This window comes from Corythoichthys intestinalis, chromosome 5 (genome assembly GCF_030265065.1).
Source record: "Corythoichthys intestinalis isolate RoL2023-P3 chromosome 5, ASM3026506v1, whole genome shotgun sequence".
NCBI lineage: Eukaryota > Metazoa > Chordata > Actinopteri > Syngnathiformes > Syngnathidae > Corythoichthys > Corythoichthys intestinalis.
This window is the reverse complement of record NC_080399.1, coordinates 35421722-35445247: the sequence shown is the minus strand read 5'-3', so window position 1 is coordinate 35445247 and position 23526 is coordinate 35421722. Positions and strand designations below refer to the sequence as shown.

Sequence of the window (23526 nt, the reverse complement as noted above, 5' to 3'; positions counted from 1 at the left end):
CGTTTCCAGCTTCAGTAAGCTTGCGAATTTCAGCAGCGTTGATTGTGGCCTTTTCTGGGTCTCTCTTTAGACACTAGAAGACAACAGTCAATTTCTCGTCTCGAACTATGCGCTGCCTTAGCCGGAGCTCAACTAGCTAAACTCCTGGATACCATAATGACGCACCCTAACCAGCAAACCATCTTTTGGTCTGATTCAACCACCGTGCTTGAATGGCTACAATCAGACTCTTGCAGATTTAAAGTGTTTGTTGGACCTCGCGTCTCGGAGATAGAGGGGATAACAGATCGGCAGGCTTGGCGGTATGTGGACAGTCTGAATAATCCATCTGATAATCCAGCCCCATAACTCGGGGAAAAACATTGATGGAGTCAACAGTCTGTTCAATGGAAGCAAGAACCTCAATTCCTAACGCAGAATGTAGAACACTGGCCATAGAAGCCCAAGTATGTCACTAAAGGATTTTACGTGGACGACAAACCATCCGACACCATCAACTCAATTGTCCGTCCTGTCCGTGGTGGCAAGCACAACCAAAGGTTCCCCAGATGGCAGACTTGCCTCCCCAATGTCTAAGACTTCTCTCTCCACCCTACTAGTCAACAGGAGTTGATTGCTTCGGGCCATATTTATTTATATCACACAAGCTTGGCAATATTCTTATTAGTAGTGTTTTTTGGCCCCGATACCGATACCTGGCTGTGCAGTATCGGCAGATACCGATACCATACCGATACCACCCCGTTTATACATATATAATTTTTAAAAAAATTTCCAAAGAGCTTCTTAATTGGATGTGAAATCATCCTATCAAGGCTTTGTCAGGCTGTTGCTTACCTTTGCAAAATAGGAAAAAGACTAGTATAAAGTGAATAGTCTACTAAACCCTAGTAGACAATAGTTGAATAAACCTTTGGCTCTCAAAGGCCAAAATATTGCTACATTTGTGAAATTAATATAACATGTATAATGCTAGCCCAACAGTAAGAAAGTAAAAATAAATTCATAATAATAAACTCTGAATGAACTGAATTTTAAACCTCTCAAAGGCCAAACAGTGCAACTTTCATGAAATTATTGTCACATTCTGCTGCTGGTTAGACTGTGTTTTGTTGCTGGGCTGGTCGTGGGGGCATTCCTGACGTCGCACCTGAATCCAATGCAGGCTCATCAGCGCAGCATTTAAGCACGGGTGGTCTCAAAGACATTTGCCTTGCTGATCGCCATTTGACATCTCGCACTAGAGTCTCGCTACATTTGCTTGTTAAGCCCCTGCATTGTTTTTTTTTTTTTTTTGTTAGCGTGCTTCTCTCGTTTGTAACCTCTACCATGTGCAGGTATGTGAGTTTTTTTATTTTGGCTTTTTGGCTCGCTATCGTCTTACTCAACCTTGGAGTTTGTAGTATTGAGCTCCGTCGACCTGCTGTCACGGGGTCCTTTTGTTATTACTTCTATCTCGCGATCGCGTGTTATTTTTTTGTTTGCAATCATTAAATCCTTGTACGTATCCCCCGCTTGTTGTCTGCTTCAAGTTCCAACTTTGTTTCCGCATTTGCGGACGCCAGCAATTATAAGAAATAATAATTGACCACAGCATCCCGTCTCTCTATTAGCCTCCTTTATTTCGGGAGGGGGGAGTCCCTCATTTCTATTTCTGAAAGGTGGCAACCCTACTTTGGAAACAGTTCCCAAATTACTGCGGCATTTCTTTCAGTAAAAGTAAAGTAGACGTAGTGAACTGACCAGAGATTGTTGCTCCGATCCAGCGCCCTTCCTCTGGATAGCAGTCCTGCTCTTGCAGACTCAAACTCGTGTTCGTTCACATTTCGTCTTCAAATGTTTTATCAGGTTCGAGGTATTGAAATTGGCCGATTTTCAGGCCGCAAATCTTGCATGCAGCCATTGATTTTAATCGACGGGATTTCTATTTTGAAATACTTCCCGCCTGCCGCCATTTCTTCTGGTTTGTTTTTCATCCATATGAAAAAGCGGCCTAGTCATTGGTCAGGAGTGGCTATTGGCCCGCTGTCATTGGTCTGGAGCAGGCCAATAGCGATAGCTGCTTGGTGTTCACGTGTCATCACACAACACAGAGACGGAGTGTAGTGAGCGCCAGGAGGAAAAAAAGGCTGCGGTCAAATGTTATAATAATGGACCGGTAAATGGTATCGGCGCCGTCTTTGTTGGTACTCGCCGATACCACCATTTCGGGCTGGATCGGCGCCCCCTGCCGATACTAGTATCGGTGCATCTTTACCTAGTATAATCACTTGTTTTCCCATAAACATAATGTGCCTGCTTTTATTTTCAAAGGTCGTGGAGATGACTTGTATTGACCAATAATTCTGAGGAAAAATACAGTATATGGAATCATGAGAAACAAACAAAGAAATAACAATCAAAACACATCTCTAGTATTTCATTGCACCACCTCTGGCTTTTATGACAGCTTCCAGTCTCTGAGGCATAGACTTGTATTCTTCATCAATTTGGTGCCAACTCTCTTTGATTGCAGTTGCCAGACCATCTTTGCAGGTCGAAGCCTTACAGTGGACACATTTTTTTTCATTTTCCACCACACGTTTTCAATAGGGTTGAGATCTGGGCTATTTGCAGGCCATGGCATTGACTGGATAAGTCTTTCTCCAAGGAATGCTTTCATAGTTTTAGCTCTGTGGCATGATGCATTGCCATCTTAGAAAATGATTTCATTATGCCCAAACATATTTTCAATTGAAGGGATAAGAAAGCTGTCTAAAATTTCAATGTAAACTTTGTGCACATTTTTGAAGATTTAACCACAGCCATCTCCCCAGCGCGTTTGCCTGACATGCAGCCCCATCTCATCAATGACTGAGGGAATTTTAATGCTGTTCTGACAAGTTTCAATTATACGCTGGTTTAGGAATTTTTCAACGTGCATTCACCATGTGTCGATGTCAGCCGGCAGGATCAGACAAAACGATGTGTCCGATGGTAATCCAAGGTGTCAAATTGTCAATGAGTATGGTCAAGCTAATCGTGGTCATTCAGTCCAAAGTCATGTTGTAAGGTCAAATAACAAAACGCAAAATCTTCTAACTTTCAAACAAAACAACTCTGTGGTCACCTATAACATACACGTGCGTTTGCGGTGCGTGCGTGCGGTCTTTGCAATTGCGGTTGAAAACTATATCCGCCAGCATTCCACACCTGTGCTGAGTAAGTCATTGATTTATACACGCATAGTGGTGATTTCATTTCGCCCATATTGGCGGCGCTGCCACATTATGTCACTCAACATAAAAAAACCCTGCTCCAACAGATGTTTTCTTCGGGCAGTAATCTTTGTAAATCTCACTGGAACTGCACCAAACAAATGTTCCAGCATCATCACCTTGTTCAATGCAGATTCTTGACTCATCACTGAACCTTGAAGAAGTTTGATCATTTTTTTTGTGTGTGTGTGTTTCTGAAAGCCAAGGAGTTGCACTTTCGCATTATTTTTTTCAAGCTTTCAAGCGCCTTACCAATGAACAAATGCCTATTTCGTGTTAAATTTGGTTATATTGCGAAAATTACGGTAATTGTGTTTTGAAATCATAAAAATATAAAATAAAAAGTGTTGCATATACCCCCGCCCCATGCGTGCAAACGTTTGACATGTATGTGTAAGCACAAAATGTGTGTTGTATGTGTGAGAACGTTTAAGTGGGATGCGTGCGAACGTTTAGTGTGTGAAAGGTAATCCTGAATTATGTCCATAGCGGCCCCCCCATAACACTTAAAATTACAATGTTAATATTCAAATGTGCACTTTTAAAGTATCCTCTCAGATTGTTACAATAACACTTTTAGCATATATTTAAAAAATAAGCAAAAATATTTGTAATTTTTTTTTTTCTTTTTAGAAATTAAAGTGTCAAAATATGTAAGAATGACAGGATAATTTATTTTCATATCACATAGTACAATTTGTTGAAGTAATAATGTATTACAATTATTAATAATGTGAATATACTTGAAATGCAATGGAGAACTTTTTTTTTTTTTTACTTCACCAGGTTACATACACTGGAGGACATGGGGAAAAAAATCCTGACTATACATGTTGGAGTCCCCTGAAGAGGCATATACCAATGGCAACGACAACAACCTGAAAAGAACAGATGCATTTTGACATGGAAAAGTGGAACATTTCATACTTTACAAATATAGTGGTACCTCAACATACGATCGCATCGACACACTATCTTTTTAACATCCGACGTAAAATTTGATTGGCCATGTGTTTCTACGTCCGACGATAAGCTAGGAATACGACGATTTATGACCGCACCGGAGTTTGCACTGTGGATTTTCTTGTGAGAGAAATCAACAGGGTTCTAAGAATGTTAGTGCAGGTGTTGAAAATAGGAAAAAAAAAAAAGGGGGGGGGGGGGGGCTTACCATTGAAATGAAGATGAAAATGATAGAAAAATATGAGTGCGTTGTGCGTGTCTGTGAACTGGCCCGACATTTCGGCCGTAGAATGTCTACAATCTTGACGGTCTTTATTTAACAAAAAAAAAAAAAACATTGGAACACATGAACACAAAACTGTCCGTGACAATGTCATCAGTATTATACAGAATGCATACATACATCGGGCCAAACAAATTAGACCTGGTGAGTGAAAAGCAGATACATTTGGATGTTACTCATTATTCACATAGATACAGCATGTTCTGGGTGTGTCTTCAAGAAGATAAGTAGTCCTTCATGCAATGCACTATATACTTGTTCCACCCACTCCCTTTTTAATTTCAAATGTTAAGTGCGTTTCTTGTAGCATCGCAATTGAACATTGCAATGCCCTTTATATTATGACTATGTTCAAACCCTCCATGCTGCAATATTCTTAGTGCTTACTGTCATAATGCACAGAACGTAAAAAACTGATAATTTAAAAAAATAACAAAATAAAACAACGAAAACGGCGATATTGGCTTCCAAGTCCTCAACTGGCTTCCTTCCCAAGATAACCAGTTCCCGTGTGGCTAAACAAAGCAGCTGTAACAAGAAATAGTTTCAAAAATAGTTTCAAAATAGTTTGTATCTTAAAGTATTAGAGATTTCAACCATATGTAATTGAACAACACCATTAAAACATGCAAACGACATTATCTAAATATATCTAATATAAGCAACCTATAGCCAACTGAGCTTCACTATGTAAACAACAATCCCAAAAAGAAAATACAACCTTACTTCTTATGTGCGCCCAGTTATTTCAAGAGAAGAAACATGTCAGGGGAAAAAGAACCTGCAGTCCTCTTCAGTGAACGTGTTTGCTCCACGGCCACCTCTTTTGGTGTTACGTCTCTCCCAGCAGTGTATTGCCAGCTCTCTCCACTTTATCCCACTCGTCCACACGAATTTGAATCCTCAGTTCCCGCAGTTCCGACGCCGCATCCATCCCTGTCTGGAAAGTTTTTTTTTTTGCAACATTTCATCCGTGCTTTTAGCCGCAGATGCAATATGCTGGCTTGCGTTAGCTTCCACAGACCTAGCAGGCTTGTTAGCATCCATTTTCTCCGGCATTTTTTCCTCTCCGTCCTTACTTCGAAATTGGAATCTGGAGAGTCTGTCGTTAGCGTCACTCTTGATGGTGTTGTTGGGCATATTTAAAGCTGAGTATTTTTCATTTGCCGATCGGTAGGTTTATAAATCAGCAGAGCACACGTTTCTGCATGCTACTCGAACATGGCGCCACCAGAAGTCTCTCGCCAGTCTTTTTAAGTTTATTATGATTGTAACTTTGCCCTAAAATCGCCAGCGTCATCAGATTTTTAATAGTTTTTTCAGAACTAGTGCAACACAACAGGCCTACTATTCGCGGCATCAGAACATAAAATGTGAAAGTAAAAGGTTCTCTCTCACTCTGTCACGTCGGGCACGCGGTGCATTCGGGTACACCTGGATAAAACAATGTTACATTATTACAGGTCTTATTATTATCATGGCTATTATTATATTATCATTCATTTTTGTTCACAATTTATTTGTTTTGCTATGTGTAATTGCTATTTGTAATAGTTATTTATTTAGTGTAGGTTTTGGGGCTGTTGAATTAATGGAATTATGTATTCCTATGGGAATCCTATCCTCGACATGCGACCATTTTGACTTGCAAACGAGGTCCTGGAACGAATTCACTAATGTAGCCACACATAACCTATGTAACGTATGAAGAGGTACCACTGCACAATGAAATATTAAGTAAATATCTACAATTGAGCATAATCAAATCTGTACCAGTCACCGCCAGATGGCAAGCTTTCCACACAGAAAGCTCTGATAGGGTTTATATTTGACCATTTTTTTAACCCTTCTGGGAAAAATATCAACAGATAAAAGACAACCAAAACTATCTGTGTATCATTTGTTCATTCCATATCTGTTTTAGAATCCAAAATCGGAAAACTGACAACAACTTATTTCATTTCTAGTTTTGGAATCCAAAATCTGAAAACGCATAACGGCTTATTTCATTTCTCATTTCCAAATAAAAAATGTCAGTATTATTTGTTCATTCCATATCTGTTGACGTTTTCGATGTGTTGTGAGCTGGAAGTTGTTGATACATTCATACGAGTTCGCTGTTTTAAAATAGCGTTTTCCTCTCTTTAAAAAGAACATACACATCCACCATCCTTGACAAAAATGTTAACTCACCCGTAGAGACTGACTGACCTTCCTGAGAAGAAAAAAAAGTCGGGTCACAACCAAGGGTGAAAGTGGGGCAGAACGGTCAGAAAGGCAGTTCCGGTATAATATTCAGGGCAAGAACGCAGTTCCGGTATAACATTCAGAGCCGGAATGCTGTTCCGGTACATGGTGCTTTGATTCCGAAAATATGACAACAACTGTCATAATGCCATGTAAAAAAAAAAACACCGCTAAGATGCCACACATGCATTTCATCTCGAAGAAGAAAACAATCTACCAACATCAGATTTACATACACAAGTGTTAACAACAAGCGAAATAAAGTGCTTGTGTAGCATAATCTGTTTCCACCAATATTTATTATTTTATTCCACCAACGGCATGGAGGTTTCCCCAGCTGCTGCAGTTATCGGAGTCTGACGATGATGAGTCACTTCAATGTGCGAATGAACGCAGGAAAGCAAAATGCCTGGACTCATTTATCCGTTTAATTGGCTGACATCCTGACATGTGATCAGCAAAGATAGTTAGCACTGATTGGTTCAAATGTGCATGTTTTCTGGAACAGCAAAAAATAAATAAAGGTTGAATTGATGCGGGGGAAAAAATGACGCAGTTAAAATTGATTTTCGTTAACGCGTTAATAACGCGCTATTTTTGACAGCAATAATAGTTTTATTTGCTCTGATGGGGAGTTCCTTACGATATAAAAAAGTCAATGTTTGCGTGGTCTTCAAAATATATTCCATTTCACTCTGCATGATATAGGTCATTTGTACTTATTTTTCTGAATGTATGTTACTTATATCTATTATTAAAATAAATAAATAAATAAATAAATGTTTATATCACTTTACATTACTTCAATTTTGATATACATCCTATGTTCTTAAGTAGTTAAAATTGAGATTTGGCATTTAGTATGTGAGGAAATGAGTGAAAATAAAAATTAGGAGATGGAGGTTGGGGTTATTTCTGCTTTTGTAAACTTTTATTTTGCAAATCATTGAAAAAAATACAATTTTGAATGAAAATCAGTTTTTGTATTTGTTATAGAAATAACTGTGCTTAAACAGTTTTCTTTGTTTCTTTGTTTTACCCCTCCTCCCCCCCAAAAAAATGAAAGGGAAAAAAAAATAAATATACAATTTCTGGCTCTGTGGCGAACTTCACGTCGAGGAGTTCCGGCAAGAAATTCTAGCCACTTTCAACCCTGATCACAACACATTCAAAACCATACAAACCAAAAACAAATAGAACAAAAAAAACAACGATAATTCTATTTCCTTATATTCTATTTTTCATTTCAAAACAGCGAAAAAGAGCCCGTTTTCGCTTGCTTTCCGATTTTTGATTTAAAAACGACAGCTGAAAACATTTTGAATTCTAAAACATATGGATGAAACATATGAATGATACTGATCATTTTCTTTGAAAGCAAAAAATGTAGTTATCCGTTTTTGGATGCTAAAACGAGAAAATGAAATAAGGTGTCTAATTTTGGATTTGAAAACGAGAAATGAAATTAAGTTATTATCTGTTTTCCGATTTTGGAATCTAAAACAATTGGAATGAACGAATAATACACGGATACAAAACATCTTCATACCTCACAAATCACTACGACGAGAAGAAACCCTATCCCTCCATAAAGCACATTATCATAAGTGTCCTTGATCTTCCTATAGCAATCCTGTGAGCAAGGGACAAACAGGAAAGGACAAACAAGCCATAGTCAGTCATTCTCCAAACGTTGGACTCACTGCCTATACATAGTCCAGTTGTCTTCAGATTCATTTATATAGTCTTTTACAAACATCCGAGGTCCTCAAAGAGCTTTACAACAAAGCAAAATATAGTACCTAATAAAAGGCAGAAGAGTAATATACAATAAAATTGAGGGGAGAAAAAGTAACCAATAAAACAAAATGAAAGTTATAAAGTAAAACACGTTTGCATTTTTAAGAACTGTGTCGTTTTCCAACTTATGTTTAGTTGGATTTATTTTTATTTTTTTTAATATTTTCCACTTTGTGTGAGCCACTCCGCTGGACTAGAACACTTTGAAATATTGAAAAATGAGATATTAATCTCCTGTCTTTTGAAATTTTCAAAATGGCCACAATATTTGAAATGCAAAGAATTCAAAATAATCACATTTGACGAAAAATAGGAACTAAAATATATATATATATTTTTTTTTTTTTACATTTTTCATAACCTTTTCACAACAGTTTGTATTGAAAGTGCCCAATCTCATTTCTGCAAAATCTTGATTCTCGTTAATATGTAGCTGTGTGGATCATATTTATTCAATATTTAGATTTAAACTCTTAAAAAGGTGCACAATGTAAGATCAATTACTCATGAATTGGCCATAAAATTTCAATAGATGCATTGCGTAAGTTTTTTTTTCTGCCACTCGAAGAAATTAAAATAATTGTCAAATGGGCTCCAACAATTTGTCAAAGAAAAGAAGCATGAACTATCCACCTGATAGAACAGAGAAACAAATATAAAAGATATAAATGTTTTTTTAATATGCATCTTGTCCAGGTCTAACTGACGCATTGCATCTCCTCCCTTTCCTCCTTTTCCTGAGTCCTCACGGATAAATCCTAAAATTTTTTTTTTTTTTTTCGGGCTCGGGCCCAAAAATAAAACCTAAAATTTCTGGGGGGGGGTTCTGGCTCGGGCCTGCAAATCAAATCAATTGATCGGGCTCGGGCCGGGTTGGCCTTTAATTCCAGCAGACCGGGTAGGGCTGGCTTTTTTAGGCCGATCTTATTTAGCATGTGGATCCATTGACCAGTGTTCTGCCGGTGCTATGTTACTTAGCATGTGGATCCACTGACCAGGGCAAAGATAAGGCTTTGTGTGTGTATATATTTAATCAGTAATTACATTAAAATGGATGGAGCAATTAAATCGTGGATGCTGTCAATGCATTACCAAACTAGATATTTTTGCCAGTGTGCTTATACATTTGAGAAAAGTACAGTAGACCGCTCTCACTACGGTCATGTTGACATAAACGTGGACCTTGTATCATATAGAGGACCAGAAGTAAAAAAAAAAAAAAAAAAAAGTACAATTATTAAACGTGTGATTATAATGCTTCTTCGTATTTATTTCGTATTTATTTATTTACTTCAATATTTGTTTCAATTTTTATTTATTTTTTGAATTTTATTTAAAAAAAAAAAAGAAAGAAAGAAACAGGGATCTATCCAAGAATGGGTCCACTGACACAAGGCCGGCCCAGCCTATACGCAGACTATGCAGCTACTTGAGGCCACCACTAGGGGGCCCCCAATCTGGCAACCTCATTCTTTACGTTGTTAATAGAGTATCGTGAATAATGTGGCGCGCATTGCCGTTTATCTATGCAAACATTCATTTTCTTGTCATTACAATCTGGCAACCTGGGGAGTGACGCTGAACCTGCTTTGCGATGATTGGTGTTCAAACTTGCTTGAAAAATAGATGCACGAATATGTTGAAGAGAATTTATCCAAAGCAGAGAAATGAAAGAAGAAGACAATCAGAAAAGAAACAACAGTATCAAGGTAATAGAGCATGTTGATGATGTTGTTGTTGTGCAAGACACTCCGACTTGAACGTTGTTGTCAGCTGAGCTTGTCAATATGTCGTACTAGTAATTGCCATTACCCGCAGGGCGAAGGCCGGGAGCGAATCAAGTAAAGCCGAGCAAGTTGTCACCTGTCGGCAATGTACGGCTTCCGCTAATTGAAATATTGGCATAATATGCATTTGGACTGGAGCGCGTAGATATAGGCTACGTCTACACTGGGAAGGATAATGGCCTTAAACGTGTAATTACTTGTACTATACCACATGTCTGTTACACTAGTATGCCTATTATCCAGATTAGTTGTTAGACGGCTAATGTAGGCGCGTAATGTTACGTGCCGCCTAATATGGACTGCTGTCACCGTCAGTGTTGATAATCTTACTTTAAAAAAGTAAATAATTACAGTTACAAATTACTTCTCCCAAAAAGTAATTGCGTTAGTAACTCAGTTACCTGAATGTAAGAAAAAGTAACTAGTGATCATTTTCATGTTTTTTTTCTCAAAAAAAAAAAAAAAAAAAAAAAAAAACAGGTCACAAAAAAATTAAAAAAAACAGGTCACACAATGTGAAGTTTAAAGGGTTTTTGGGACAACTGGCCCTAGCCCAATTCTTTGCCCTCCACTTAGACACAGGGGTATTGCGATAACTAGATAGTAACCTTTGCTACGTGTGGAAGTCATTTAATGTTGTGAATCAACCGTTAAAGTTGTTAAAATTGCTCCCGTTATTGCATGAGTTTCCTTCTGTCTATTTTTAACAAGTTTTAAAACCGTTTCATCATTTAAAGATAGATTTAAGTTGAGATTTTGCCGATTTAGGAGCATTTTAGATGAAAAAGTTACTTAGGTTCGCTAGAAAGGTTCTCTACAACAGAGCCTTCCTGAGAGGTCTACTGCTTTAAGATGGCGGCTGTTTACTAACGCACGTAGACCTTAAAACATGTTGCCAATGCAGCCGTTTCTGTCATTTGCATCTAGTTCTATAATATGTGATATCTACCGTATCATGTGGGTGTAGTTTGTAGGCTATCGGCTTTATTGGAGCCACCTAGCATTGCGTTTGTAACGGCGTCTTCCCCACTCCTGCTCTGCTCTCTCGTCTCCGTGAGTGTCTCTCTCAGACTTTTTTTTATTCAACCAACTTAGTAACGCACGCCTTTCCCGCCTCAGTATCGGTAACGGCGTTGCCAAGATGAGAAAAGTAAATAATTAGATTACTCACTTCTGAAAAAAGTAACGGCGTTAGAATATAACGCCGTTATTAACAACACTGGTCACCGTACAACATTCGGATACTCAGCAAGGGACGTCATGCCTTTGCTGTTTTTAGTGCAGGATGACAGCATCGTAAACAACGAAGGCGGACGATCACAATGTGGCATTCCTGCTCTTTTCTTTTCCACACATTTTTCTTGAACATTCAAACTACGTCTCAATAATATGCTTCAATTCAGTGCCCATTTGGGGTCCTCGCATCGCGGATGACATGGAGATGAGCGTTTTTTACAGAGCTCGTCTCCGATCAGCCAGCTGCGGGGCTGGCCCCACCCAACTCAATGCCGACCATACATGAGTACTGTATATAAAAATGCGTAGAGGAAAATTAAACACCGAAAAGTGACCTGTGTGGTACCCCCAGTCAAAGAGGCGCGCAATCAGTTTTTTTCCCCAGAGATTTCTGCCTGTCATAACGTACTTCTAGGATCGCCACTTTAATGCACAAACAGTCCAGTCAAGGTTGCCGCTTCCAGGAAATATACTCGCCACACCATATGCTTCTATTTGAGATTTTCCAAGTGCTGAGACTGCAACTGAGCATCGATTGTAACATCCCAAGTAATGATGTCAGGCTTCCGTTGTTTTATAAAGATTTATTTCAATCACAAAACGGCGCCTGCACCTAATGCAGAGCGTGCTCTCCCTTCCACTCTCGCTCCTGTGTGATACGTTTAATTGCGATCATGAAAAAAACAGTAATCACAAAATAATGACAGTCTAGAAGTAGTAGCAGTTTCGAAATTTTCCGTGGGCTAGGAAGGAGTTTCCGTTTCAGAGATAAACCGCGCGGGCGATAACAAAACACGAGGCTTCTCCTTTTTACGCATGTTTGCGCAAATGCAGGCGTACCTCGCAGAAGCGGGGCCCTTAAACGCACCTTAAACGAAGTGTGGACAGGTATAAAAATAGTCGGCAAATACTAGAGGTGTGCAAAATTTCCGATTCTTAGATTATTCGCGATTCGGCCGTCGAAGATTCGAGAACGATTCACTAACATCCAAATTCCGATTATTGAAATATGCCAAGTAAAGCAGAAGTACGACACACTCAGCGCGCCGCGCGGTCTTCGGTACGCAATTAGGGACGGAGCGAGAGTAGCTAAACATCATGCTTCTCATTACCCGGCCCCTCGGGTAACGCCAATGCTCAACTCACGGCTCTAGCTCAACTCATGCCACGAGATTAAAAAAAAAAAAAAAAACATACTTGACTGCTACCGAAAAGCTGCTACAAGCCACATTATGTTACGGTAGATATCATTTATATAGGACTAGATGCATAATAGCTTCGGTATCGTTACCAGCACATCTACAAAAACCTAGATGCGGGCGTTAGTAACGGCCGCCATCTTAAAGCAGTACACTTCCCTGCAAAGCTGTTGTTGCGAACCTTCCAAGCAAACCTAATTAACTTTTTATCTAAAATACTCCTAAATCGGTAAAATATTGACTTGAATCTATCTTTAAAATAGTTTTAAAACTTTTACATGTTGAAAGTAGACAAAAGAGAAATTATGGAATAACAGGAGCAATTTTAACAACTTTAACGGTTGATTCACAACATTAAATTAATTGAAAGTAGTTTAATAGAATGGGGACTGGAGTTTTTAATTTACTGTTATTTTTGTATATTTGTTTACTGCTATATGTTAACTTGATGCTGAAATAGTAGTTTGGTTTAGCCTGAGAGGATTTTTGAACAATTTTGGAACTAATGTACAAAACAAATAAAAAAATAAAAATAAAAAAAAAAGGAGTGGGGTGCATCAATAATCGTTTTATAATCGAATCGGAGCCTCTGAATCGTAATCGTAATCGAATCGTTAGGTGCCCAAAGATTCCCAGCTCTAGCAAATACCCTGGAGAAAATTATCTTTCCTAGTGTAGACGTAGCCATAGTCATTTCATTTATATCGGACATTATTATCAAGTAGTATGCCATGTATCAGCCTATGGTGAATCTACTTAATTAGTTACGCACTCCCCACAGTGCACGTTTTTGTTGACAAATATTTTCCTCGGCTGAATTTTGTTCAATTTTTTACTTTTATTTTGTACTTTGGATGATTCAAAGGAGCTATTGAGAGGTATCTTGGAATTGGAGGTGGAGTGCTGTCCTCTTCACAAAATGATGATTTCCCCAAAAGTACAATTTAAGATAATGACAATGTCATTTAATTAGTTATGAGATCAAGAATCATGAAAGACGCACATAAAGTTACAATTTTAATTCATTTTTACAAATGGCCTGGGCCGGCCCTGCACTGACATGAACATTAACCGGCATGAATTTTTTTTTTTAAAATGAAATCACACATCAGAATTTCATGAAAGTACTTTAGTGCGAGTCTTGGGGTAGTCTTGTATGCCTCAGATGTAGATCGATCCTTGGATATTGAATTCATTTTTTCCCCCCAAATCACATATTAAATAGTTCCAGTACCCATTCTTGGATAGCTCCCCGTCTAATAAAGGGACTTCCACCCTGAAGCCACTTCGCTTTTCCTTGTGGAGGCAGGCCTGACCACGGTAATAAATCGCCATGTTTTGTAAGCCACAGGCTCAGGGTCAGAATTTCCTGCGTCAATGTGTTCTGCTGTTTTCTGTTGACGGCGGAGTGTCTTTGTACGGTTTTGTGGGACTTGTCAAATTCCTACAGTTTTCCTCCGGTCATTGATAGCAACGGAGATGGAACGTGTGTATTTGCAGCTGCAGCTAATCAATATTGAACAACAAATGTTGTTAATACAAACGTTGAAGCGTAGACGACAGAAGAAATTTGCGAATGTTTGAAAACGGCGGTGTTGTTGTGCTGAACCGGAAACAACAATCTGAGCGGACCAATCACAGTCCTCCAACAATTACATCAAACGCAGTAAGGGTGCACCTCAGACTACGCCGTAGGGTCGTAAATCAGGTCTGTGTTAACGGCATTGGTCCGCCGTCACCGAAACGCAGAAGCATTTATCAGCCTTTCATGACCGTCATTAAAGGGCAGCTGAACAGCTTTTTGGATTTCGTTCTTGAGTGTTTTACTCGGTTGAATTGTATTAAATGCATCATTCGCTATCTCAAAAACTCCAAAAAAAAAAAAAATTTGATCATGTAGTTTTTCCTGCCGACCGCTACCTAATGACGTAACTTACAGAGGGCCTCGCCAGCACTCTAAACACGGGCAAAAAATTTCTGGGTTTTACTCGCGAGATTGGTCATGCCATCTCGATGTGTAGCGATGAATTGCTCTCAGGAACACTCTAGACTCTAGGCCCAAAAAAACTTCCCTGCAAATATTTGGCCCGTTTTTGTGAGCATGCATACAGTTTTCATCATTTCAGCTACGACAGCTTTGAAAACCTGCAACAATGCAACCTTGGTTTTACAGAGACATAAGTAGACCCTTACTGGCTTTTCAAATTCTAAAATTTGATGTTCTGTTGATAAACAGAACATCTCAATAAAACAATGACTATTGTATTACAGCATCAACATCAAGGTCTGCCTATTTGAAGAGGGAACAATAGCGTCAAATAGATGCCGCTTTGACTGCGGCATTATTATTATTTGATCACCAAGAAATTATTATTAAAAATTATTAAATTAAAATTTGGATTCATCCTATACTTTCATGCTACTGTGATTTTTTTTGAGGATGCCAAACATAAAAAATAAGCGCCAATCAAATTTTGATTAAATTAAATCATAAATTAGTCATATATAAAGTACACATTTTTGAAAGAAAAATCTAGTTACCTTCATATTTTAATAATTATGATTTATTGCTTTGTTTAGAGAAGACAATTGGTGCTACAGAAAAGAGTAAATACATTTTTCCACTCTAAACTGCTTCTCAGTCTTTTGCCATGATCATTTTTCAATATTGCGCTAGTCCATTGCTAACTTTGTGCTGCTTACTAAATGTACAGGGTGACCCAAAAAAAAGTTACTCAGTTGACTGCTTGTTTAAAAGCCATTGAAATATATCTAAATAGGTTGTCATGCTTAAGTGATTCATTAAGGTCACTCAATGCAGCTGGTAATCTCGTCTCTACAATTCCTGTGCTTCTGCTGAAAATGAAGAAAACTTTAGCTGTACCTGAATTGCAGCGTGCCGGTCTGACACCTACTGAGATTGCAGCAAATCTGGGAATATCGAGATGTGCATTCTACAAAATTAAAAAGAAGCTGAAAGATACTGGAACAGCCTCACGAAAACCTGGGTCTGGACTTGCCGATCTGTGCGGACCAAAAAGTTGATTGATAAGGTGATATGTGGCCACCCCAGAGTCCAGATCTCAATCCCCTGGATTATAGCATATGGGCAACTGTGGAGGACAGTGCCTGTAAGAAGCCACACCCTTTCTGTGGCAGCCTTGGAGAGGTCCATTGTTAGATCTTGGGAAAAGATGACAGCATCCTACATAAAGACCTGTCAAGCGTTCCGCAGGCGCCTGGAGGGTGTTGTGACACTTAAAGAGCATACGACACGAGAAAAAAAGTCAATGGCATTATTATGTGAATTAGATGAGACGATTCGACTATATACAACAATTTAGCAAAACGCAGATGACGAGAAATTAGTCTTTTAATCTGCCGGTTAGCCACGCCTACCATTATAGGGCTTTAGCGTCCCCAAGAAGTGGATGACGTCAGCGGTAGACTCGGCTCATCGGTTTTACTATTCAGCCCATTGAGGGGGAATTATTCAGAACGAGGAAAACGCGACGAAGAGAGCCGCAAAATGTCATTGTTTCAGTCTCTCTACTCCAATATTTTTACAGGATTTTCTTATTAATTAAGTATTTTTCCCCAATAGCTATATAAATGGCTTGAGAAGGACCAGTCAGCCCGTCGAGGGGGAACTATTCACAACGAAGAAAACGCGACGAAGAGAGCGGCAATATGTCATTGATTCTGTCTCTTTACTTCAATATTTTTACAGGATATTCTTTTTATCCAATTATTTTCCCCAATTGCTAAATAAAGGGCATGGTCATGACAAATAACAGTCTTGTGCTGAATGGAATATGAAATAATAAAAATGCATTTATTCAGGACGACATGGCAAAATTACTCCATAATGGTCAAAACTGTCGACTTCACCTTTACTGTCGCACCTCCCAGACGATATTTTATGACACCTAAATCGGACATATGTCATTTCCCTTCCCCGGCTTCGGAGAATGTAAACAAACCAGAAGGCGTGACAGCTAGCCGACATGCTAACCCGAACCGAGTGATGTTTCAAAGTCTTCGAAGCGGAAAATCACACATAACTAGCCTGGATTCATTTGACATGGCGACCCGGTTGTTGATTGTCTTCACGGATCGGCAAACCGCCCGGCGGAGAGCAATTTACAGTTCGTTCCCCGGAGGAGGGTGGCTGGAGTTGTTGTGCAGCTAACGTTCTGCTAATGAGCATGAGGAGAGCTTTTTACATGCCTATCAATGATCAAACGTAAGTAGTCCATTATTTAAAGGAAGTTTGTAGTGTTTACTTTGTAATCGCTGTATTCGTATTTGACATAATACAAAACAAGATGTTTACTCACTTCCTCGTAAGTCCAATGGTCCCACAGTAAATATCCACGGTGAATGGGAACATTTCGAAACTCCATAAAGGTGCATACGCGTCTCCCTCATACAGAATGATTTTTCTGCAGCCGTTTGGCTGGCGTGATGCGAAAAATAAACGTATTAATCCGCAAAATCAGCTGAATCCTTCGTCCTCATACACAACAGTACACTGTATAGTGAAGAGGACATCTTCTACCGTACACGTCACAGCGCCCTCCTCCTCAATGCAAGACCGAACCCGGAAGTCACTCATTTTCATGGCGCGGGATTCAAAAAACTAAATAAATATAGCGATCGCTTCCACACACATCCAAGTGGTCCATATCATTCAAGGGCATAAAATACTGCGTGTATTATGAAATAAACATGCTTTTTCGTGTCACATGCACTTTAAGGGAGGACACATTGAAAAATAGAGTGTACTGTACATGTTCTTTACAATAATGTATAATTTGTGATTCAATTCTAATTCTAAGCTGAATAAACATGGCATTTAAGTTGTATTATGGCAGTTTAATCTTTTTTTGGGGTCACCCTGTATGTTCTTTGATGTGCGTCATTGCTTGGTATAGCTTAGCTTTCTATGTTGTGTCACAATCTGACAGTGAAAGATGATGTTGATTCAACATAAATCTGTTATTATTCTGGCCGATTGAATATTGTTTCAGAATGTAATGTAATTACGATATATTATATACCAATAGAATACATTAAACAGTCAAAAAAATATGTCAATGTTGTTTACAATTTATGGTTTGTTTTTTTAATTTAATAAATGCCCCTGTCGAGGGTGGTACTAGCCCACACTCCCCTCTACTGGCTTTTATTGATGTTACACTTCCTGTTTTATTTGGCATGAGTTCAACCTTGGCAGACCTGGGAGTGCACCTGCATCTCATCACAATCAACACTGCTTTTAAGGAGCGGCCTGGGCAGTAAGCAGGTGCCAGATGATTCTGGGAGACTATATCACAGACTCCTTGGCCTCTGGTATCATTCGTCCTTCCTCCTCCCCTGTCGGCGAAGGCTTCTTCTTCGTGGGCAAGAAGGATGGCGGGCTCCGGCCTTGTATTGATTACCGCCGGCTAAATCAGATAACAATAAAGGACAAGTACCCTTTGCCTCTAAGTGACCCTTCTTTTGAGCCCTTCAGTCACGCCAGGTCGTTCACCAAGCTGGAGCTCCAAACTGCATATCACCTCGTCCGAATCCGTGAGGGGGACGAGTGGAAGACTGCGTTCAACACTCCACTTGGTCATTTTCAATACCTAGTAATGCCCTTTGGTCTAACAAATGCCCCCGCTGTCTTTCAAAGACTCATGAACGACCTTCAGGGACGTTCTGAATCGTTTTGTGTTTATTCCCTAGAGGAGCATCGCCATCACGTCAGGATGGTCATACAGCAACTTTTGGAGTAGCGGATTTTTGTTAACCTGTAAAGTGCGAGTTCCATGTGTTGTCCGTGAGCTTTTTGGGCTACATCATCGCCCAGGGCCAACTCAAACCAGACCCGATAAAGATAAAGGCAGTCGTTGACTGGCCTACTCCCAGTACCCGCAAAGAACTACAGAGATTCTTGGGCTTTGCCAATTTCTATCGTCGCTTCATTAGGGACTACAGCAAGGTGGCACTCCCTCTGACCCAACTTACTTCCACAAAAATCCCCTTTGCCTGGTCTGAAGCCGCCGGTAAGGGTTTTTCCCGTTTGAAGTCCCTCTTCACCTCTGCCCCTATCCTCAAACACCCTGACACCTCACGCCAGTTTGTGGTGGAAGTGGATGCATCAGACACTGGAGTAGGGGCTATTTTGTCCCAGCGGGACCCGACTACCCAGAAATTGCATCCATGTGCTTTTTTTTGGTTGAGCCCTGCCGAGAGAAATTATTATGTGGGCAACCACGAAATGCTGGCGGTTGGTTTGGCCCTGCAGGAATGACGTCACTGGCTGGAAGACGCTAAAATCCCATTCTTAATCAGGACGGATCACAAGAACCTCTCCTACATCCAATCCGCACAGGGTCTTAACCCCCGACAAGCCCGCTAGTCACTGTTCCTTTCCCGGTTCGATTTTACACTATCATACCGCCCTGGTTCACAGAATGGCAAACCTGATGCACTATCATGGATACATTCTCCCCATCTGGACACAGAAGACCCTGGGCCCATTCTTCCTTCAGCCTGCATGGTCGGTGCAGCTAGATGGGAGATCACATCACTGGTCAGGGAAGCTCAGAAGGCTGATCAGCATCCAGGAAACGGTCCCCCAAACCGCCTATATGACCCATCTGGTGTGCGGTCTCAAGTCCTGGAATGGAGCCATTCGTCCAAGCTAACCTGCCACCTTGGGGTCCATAGAACACTCTGTTTCCTCCGACAATCGTTCGGGTGGCCTGGTATGGCCAAAAATGCCCGTAACTTTGTCAATGCCTGCACGGTCTTTGCTTGAGGGAAGGCCTCCCATCAGCCACCTGCTGGTCTTTTATGCCCTCTCCCTGTTCCCAGTCGACCGTGGTCCCACATCGCACTTGATTTTGTAACCGGTCTGCCTCCCTCTGAAGGTAACACAGTTATCCTTACCATTATCAATCGTTTTTCCAAGTCTGTTCACCATGTTCCCCTTCCCAAACTACCCTCTGCTCTTGAAACCGCCAATCTCTTGGTCAAGCATGTTTTCAGGCTTCATGGCCTCCCTTTAGACATCCTTTCAGACCGTGGTCAACGGCCATACGGAAAAAGCCGACCCCTTCCATGGATTGAGTATGCCCATAATTCGCTCATCTGCTCGGCAACTGGTATGTCCCCTTTCATGGCTTGTAATGGCTTTGAGCCTCGGTTGTTCCCAGAGCAGGAAAAGGAAATAGCCGTTCCTGCTGTGAAGGACCATGTCAGCAGGATTAGGGAAATCTGGAAGACTGTAAGGGCTGCCCTCGTTCGCACCGCCGAGAAAAACAAGAGACTGGCCGATCTCCATCGTTCACCAGCCCCAGAATACAGGGTGGGACAGGAGGTCTGGTTGTCCGCCCGGGACCTCCCACTGCAGGTAAAGTCACGCCAACTTGCCCACCGCTTCGCGGTCCCTTACAAAATACCAAAGATCATCAACCCATATGCCGTTCGGTTGGACCTCCCAGCATCCATGAATGTCCACCCTTTCACGTTTCCCTTCTCCTCCTGCCGTTGCACCTCCCCAGCACCTTCTCATTGATGGCCACCCCGCATTTGCGGTCTCCAAGCTTCTTGATGTCCGGCCTTGCGGCCGTGGGTTCCAGTTTCTGGTGGACTGGGTGGGGTATGGCCCTGAAGAGTGGTCATGCCGTAGCCTTGTTTTGGAACCGTCACTCTTGCGGGACTTCTATGCTGCTAACCCAGGGAAGCCAGGCAGGCCGCCAGGTGGCATCCGTTGGGGGGGGGGGGGGGTACTGTGGTGGTCCTAGCCCACACTCCCCTCTACTGGCTTTTATTGTTGTTACACTTCCTGTTTTATTTGGCATGAGTTCAACCTTGGCAGACCTGGGAGTGCAACTGCAGCTCATCACAATCAACACTGCTTCTAAAAAAAAAAAAAAAAAAACCACTGCTTTTAAGGAGCGGCCTGGGCAGTAAGCAGGTGCCAGATGATTCTGCCAAACACCCGTGGACACCCCCCCTTCAAGCCCTCGCAGCCACAGCCACTGCCTGAGCCACATCCACAGCCATAGCCATTGTTCAATAAAACCCCTTCACTCCACTTCCGTTTCCTGGTCGCACTTTGGTCCACCTCGACTTTGCCAACTTTTTCCTAAAACTTGTCAGTGCTTCAGTCTCCTCAAGTTTGGCTCACACGTCTGCGTTCTCCTGACGACACAGGCGTTCTCATGGAAGGGTAATTACTTGAAAGTTTACAGCTACACCTGGAAAATAAAATTGTTTTGTCATTTATTTTGAAAAATAAAATCAATCCCATAAATCATTTATTTAGCCACATTTGGGCTTGCTTTACCATATTTAGATGGGTTGGAGCTGTCCTATCATCTAATATCCAGTTTCAGCAATGTGGAGAGCATGGAAAATATTTACAACCATCGTAATCGCATTTTTTTCTAATAGGAAAATCACGATGCTGGACATAGGCTTACCACTCTCGCATTCGTGAAGTGTCGAGCTGTCAATTGGTGTTATGACAATGTCTGCTGTGTCAAGTAAATCGTCGTCATCTGACGATCATCTTTCCTGGAAGCCTTTGCCATTGATAGCGTCACGAAAGAGCAATCCTGAACGGTTACCTTTGGTGGAAATATCACTGATATCGTTGTTGCTGCTATGCTCGCTGTGGATAGTCTTCTGTTGCGTCGGGGAATTTACGTCACACTTCCGGGTTTGGGAAGGGACCATTAACGGAGTGCAAAAAAACTTTAAAAAAAAAAACAACAACAAAAAACGCAAATTATCCTTGCAATTACGCAGAAATAATGATATTATTGTTTTGGAGAACTTGTCCAAAGTTTAAAGTTGTAAAATTACACCAAAATCCGAAAAGCACTTCAGCTGCCCTTTAAATCCGAGAGAGCTCACTCAACAATCGCTGCCATGTTTTGAAGGAAGGAGCAATAGCTTGACTCGATCAACTCAAACCCTGAGGTCAATGACAGATAAAGTTATTTCATGCTGTGACGGCCATGGACGTTTAATTGTTGCTTTATTTTGAGACCAGCATACCCTGGGACACAGAGACTAACTCACGGTTACACGATGAACAATGAGTTGCAAATTAAGAGCACTGTACTTCAAACAAATTCGGGTACATTTGCTGTAAATTGGGGGGCTTGAGATATTAATTTCGAGTGATGACGTCCCTCTAAGCCCTTCATTTACTTCCGAAGTGGTGCCATTCGTTTGTGCTATGTTCGTGCTAGCTGTATGGGCACCCCTCTGTTAATGAGAGAGTTGGTACGTTCCATTAGCCGCGGGAGCTAAGTTAAGGAAAAGCTACGAGTGACGTCACCACTTGAAATTAATATCTCAATAAAAGCATAATACTGTATCTACAAAACCATTGCAGCACAAACCAGCACAAAAGATTCATTTTTATATAAATTTGTGTCTGATGGGGGGGGGGGGGCAACTTCACGGAGTCCCGTAGAGATGGTCACAAAGCACATATAGCAATATTTTGCTGTTGTGCTGCGAGTGACATCACCGCTCGAAATTAATTTCTCAATTTAAAAAAATTTTTTTTTTTTACTTCTGGGTCATCGGCTTCCCGTCGTGCTGCAGGTTTTCGCTGTTGTGCTAGTTGTGTTGTGCTGTCTTTGCATTCGTCTTGCGAGCCTTTTGCATTCCTGCTGCAAGCCATTTGCCGTCGTGTTGGGGCAATTGCGGTTCGTGCTTTTGCGAATTTGCAATCGCGCTTTAGGAATTGGGGATTGTGTTATGATAGTTCGCATTTGTGCTGCGAGCCATTTGCTGTCGTGTTGTGGCAATTGGCAATTTGCAAATGTGCTTTAGGAATTGGGGATCATGTTGTGGCAGTTTGCATTCGTGCTGCGAGCCATTTGCTGTCATGTTGTGGCAATTGGGGTTTGTGCTTTTGCCAATTCGCAATCTCAGTTTAGGAATTGGGGATTGTGTTGTGGCAGTTTGCATTCGTGCTGCGAGCCATTTGCTGTCGTGCTGTGGCAATTGGGGTTCGTGCTTTTGCAAATTTGCAGTCGCGCTTTAGGAACTGGGGAACGTGTTGTGGCAGTTTGCATTCGCGCTTTTTTCTTTTGCAAAGCGTTTGCAATTGGGGTTTGTGCTCATTTGCAATGTGTTTGGACTTTGCATTTCATCAGACACCTCTCGGCCACCGTAGGAGGGCATTTTGTGCTAGTCAATAATTTGATGTAGCTGCAGTACCATTTTTGGCCATCAATGCTACATAGTGAATCTTAAATTTGCAGTCAGTGGAGTGGATGGTAACAAGCTTGCGCATACATTCATGTAAATGATGCTTTACAGACAGTATACCTAATATGGCACAGTTTAGACCAGGGAAGTGGCACTCCAGACAGCTTTTCTCAGTGCTCAGCATTCCCGATATTAGCAGGTGTGTAATAATATTGATTGCAGAGATCAGGGCTTACATAAAATAGTGTGTCATCACACCATGTGTAATTTCAAATCCTGTCGTTTGGAGACTAGAATGATTTTACTTATTAAAGCGATTGCAATTAAAATAATATTAATAAGAAAAAGCTTCAGGACAGACTTATGCATGAAATATTGACAAATATCAGAAATAATCTGATGAAATGGTCCATGAGGAGTTTTACACTTTCTTAAATCCTTTGATTAAATAAATGCACCCTGCCACCAGGGTATCCTCTGATGTGAAATCTGCTGAAACTCAATGCTATTGATGCATCTACATA

At 40.8% G+C, this 23526-nt stretch overlaps 1 protein-coding gene across 3 annotated transcripts in view; it reads right to left on the bottom strand.

Moving 5' to 3' along the window:
• Positions 1-3993: 3993 nt before the first annotated feature.
• LOC130916373 (tetraspanin-18-like) overlaps positions 3994-23526 on the bottom strand; it is a 91115-nt gene continuing 71582 nt past the window's right edge. For all 3 annotated transcript variants that reach the window (XM_057837056.1, XM_057837057.1, XM_057837058.1), the window contains 2 exons: positions 8300-8383; positions 3994-4135 (listed from right to left, as the gene is read on the bottom strand). In XM_057837056.1, coding sequence (XP_057693039.1) covers positions 4082-4135; positions 8300-8383 — 138 coding nt within the window. In that variant the 3' untranslated portion in view covers positions 3994-4081. The remainder of the gene's footprint in view (positions 4136-8299; positions 8384-23526) is intronic.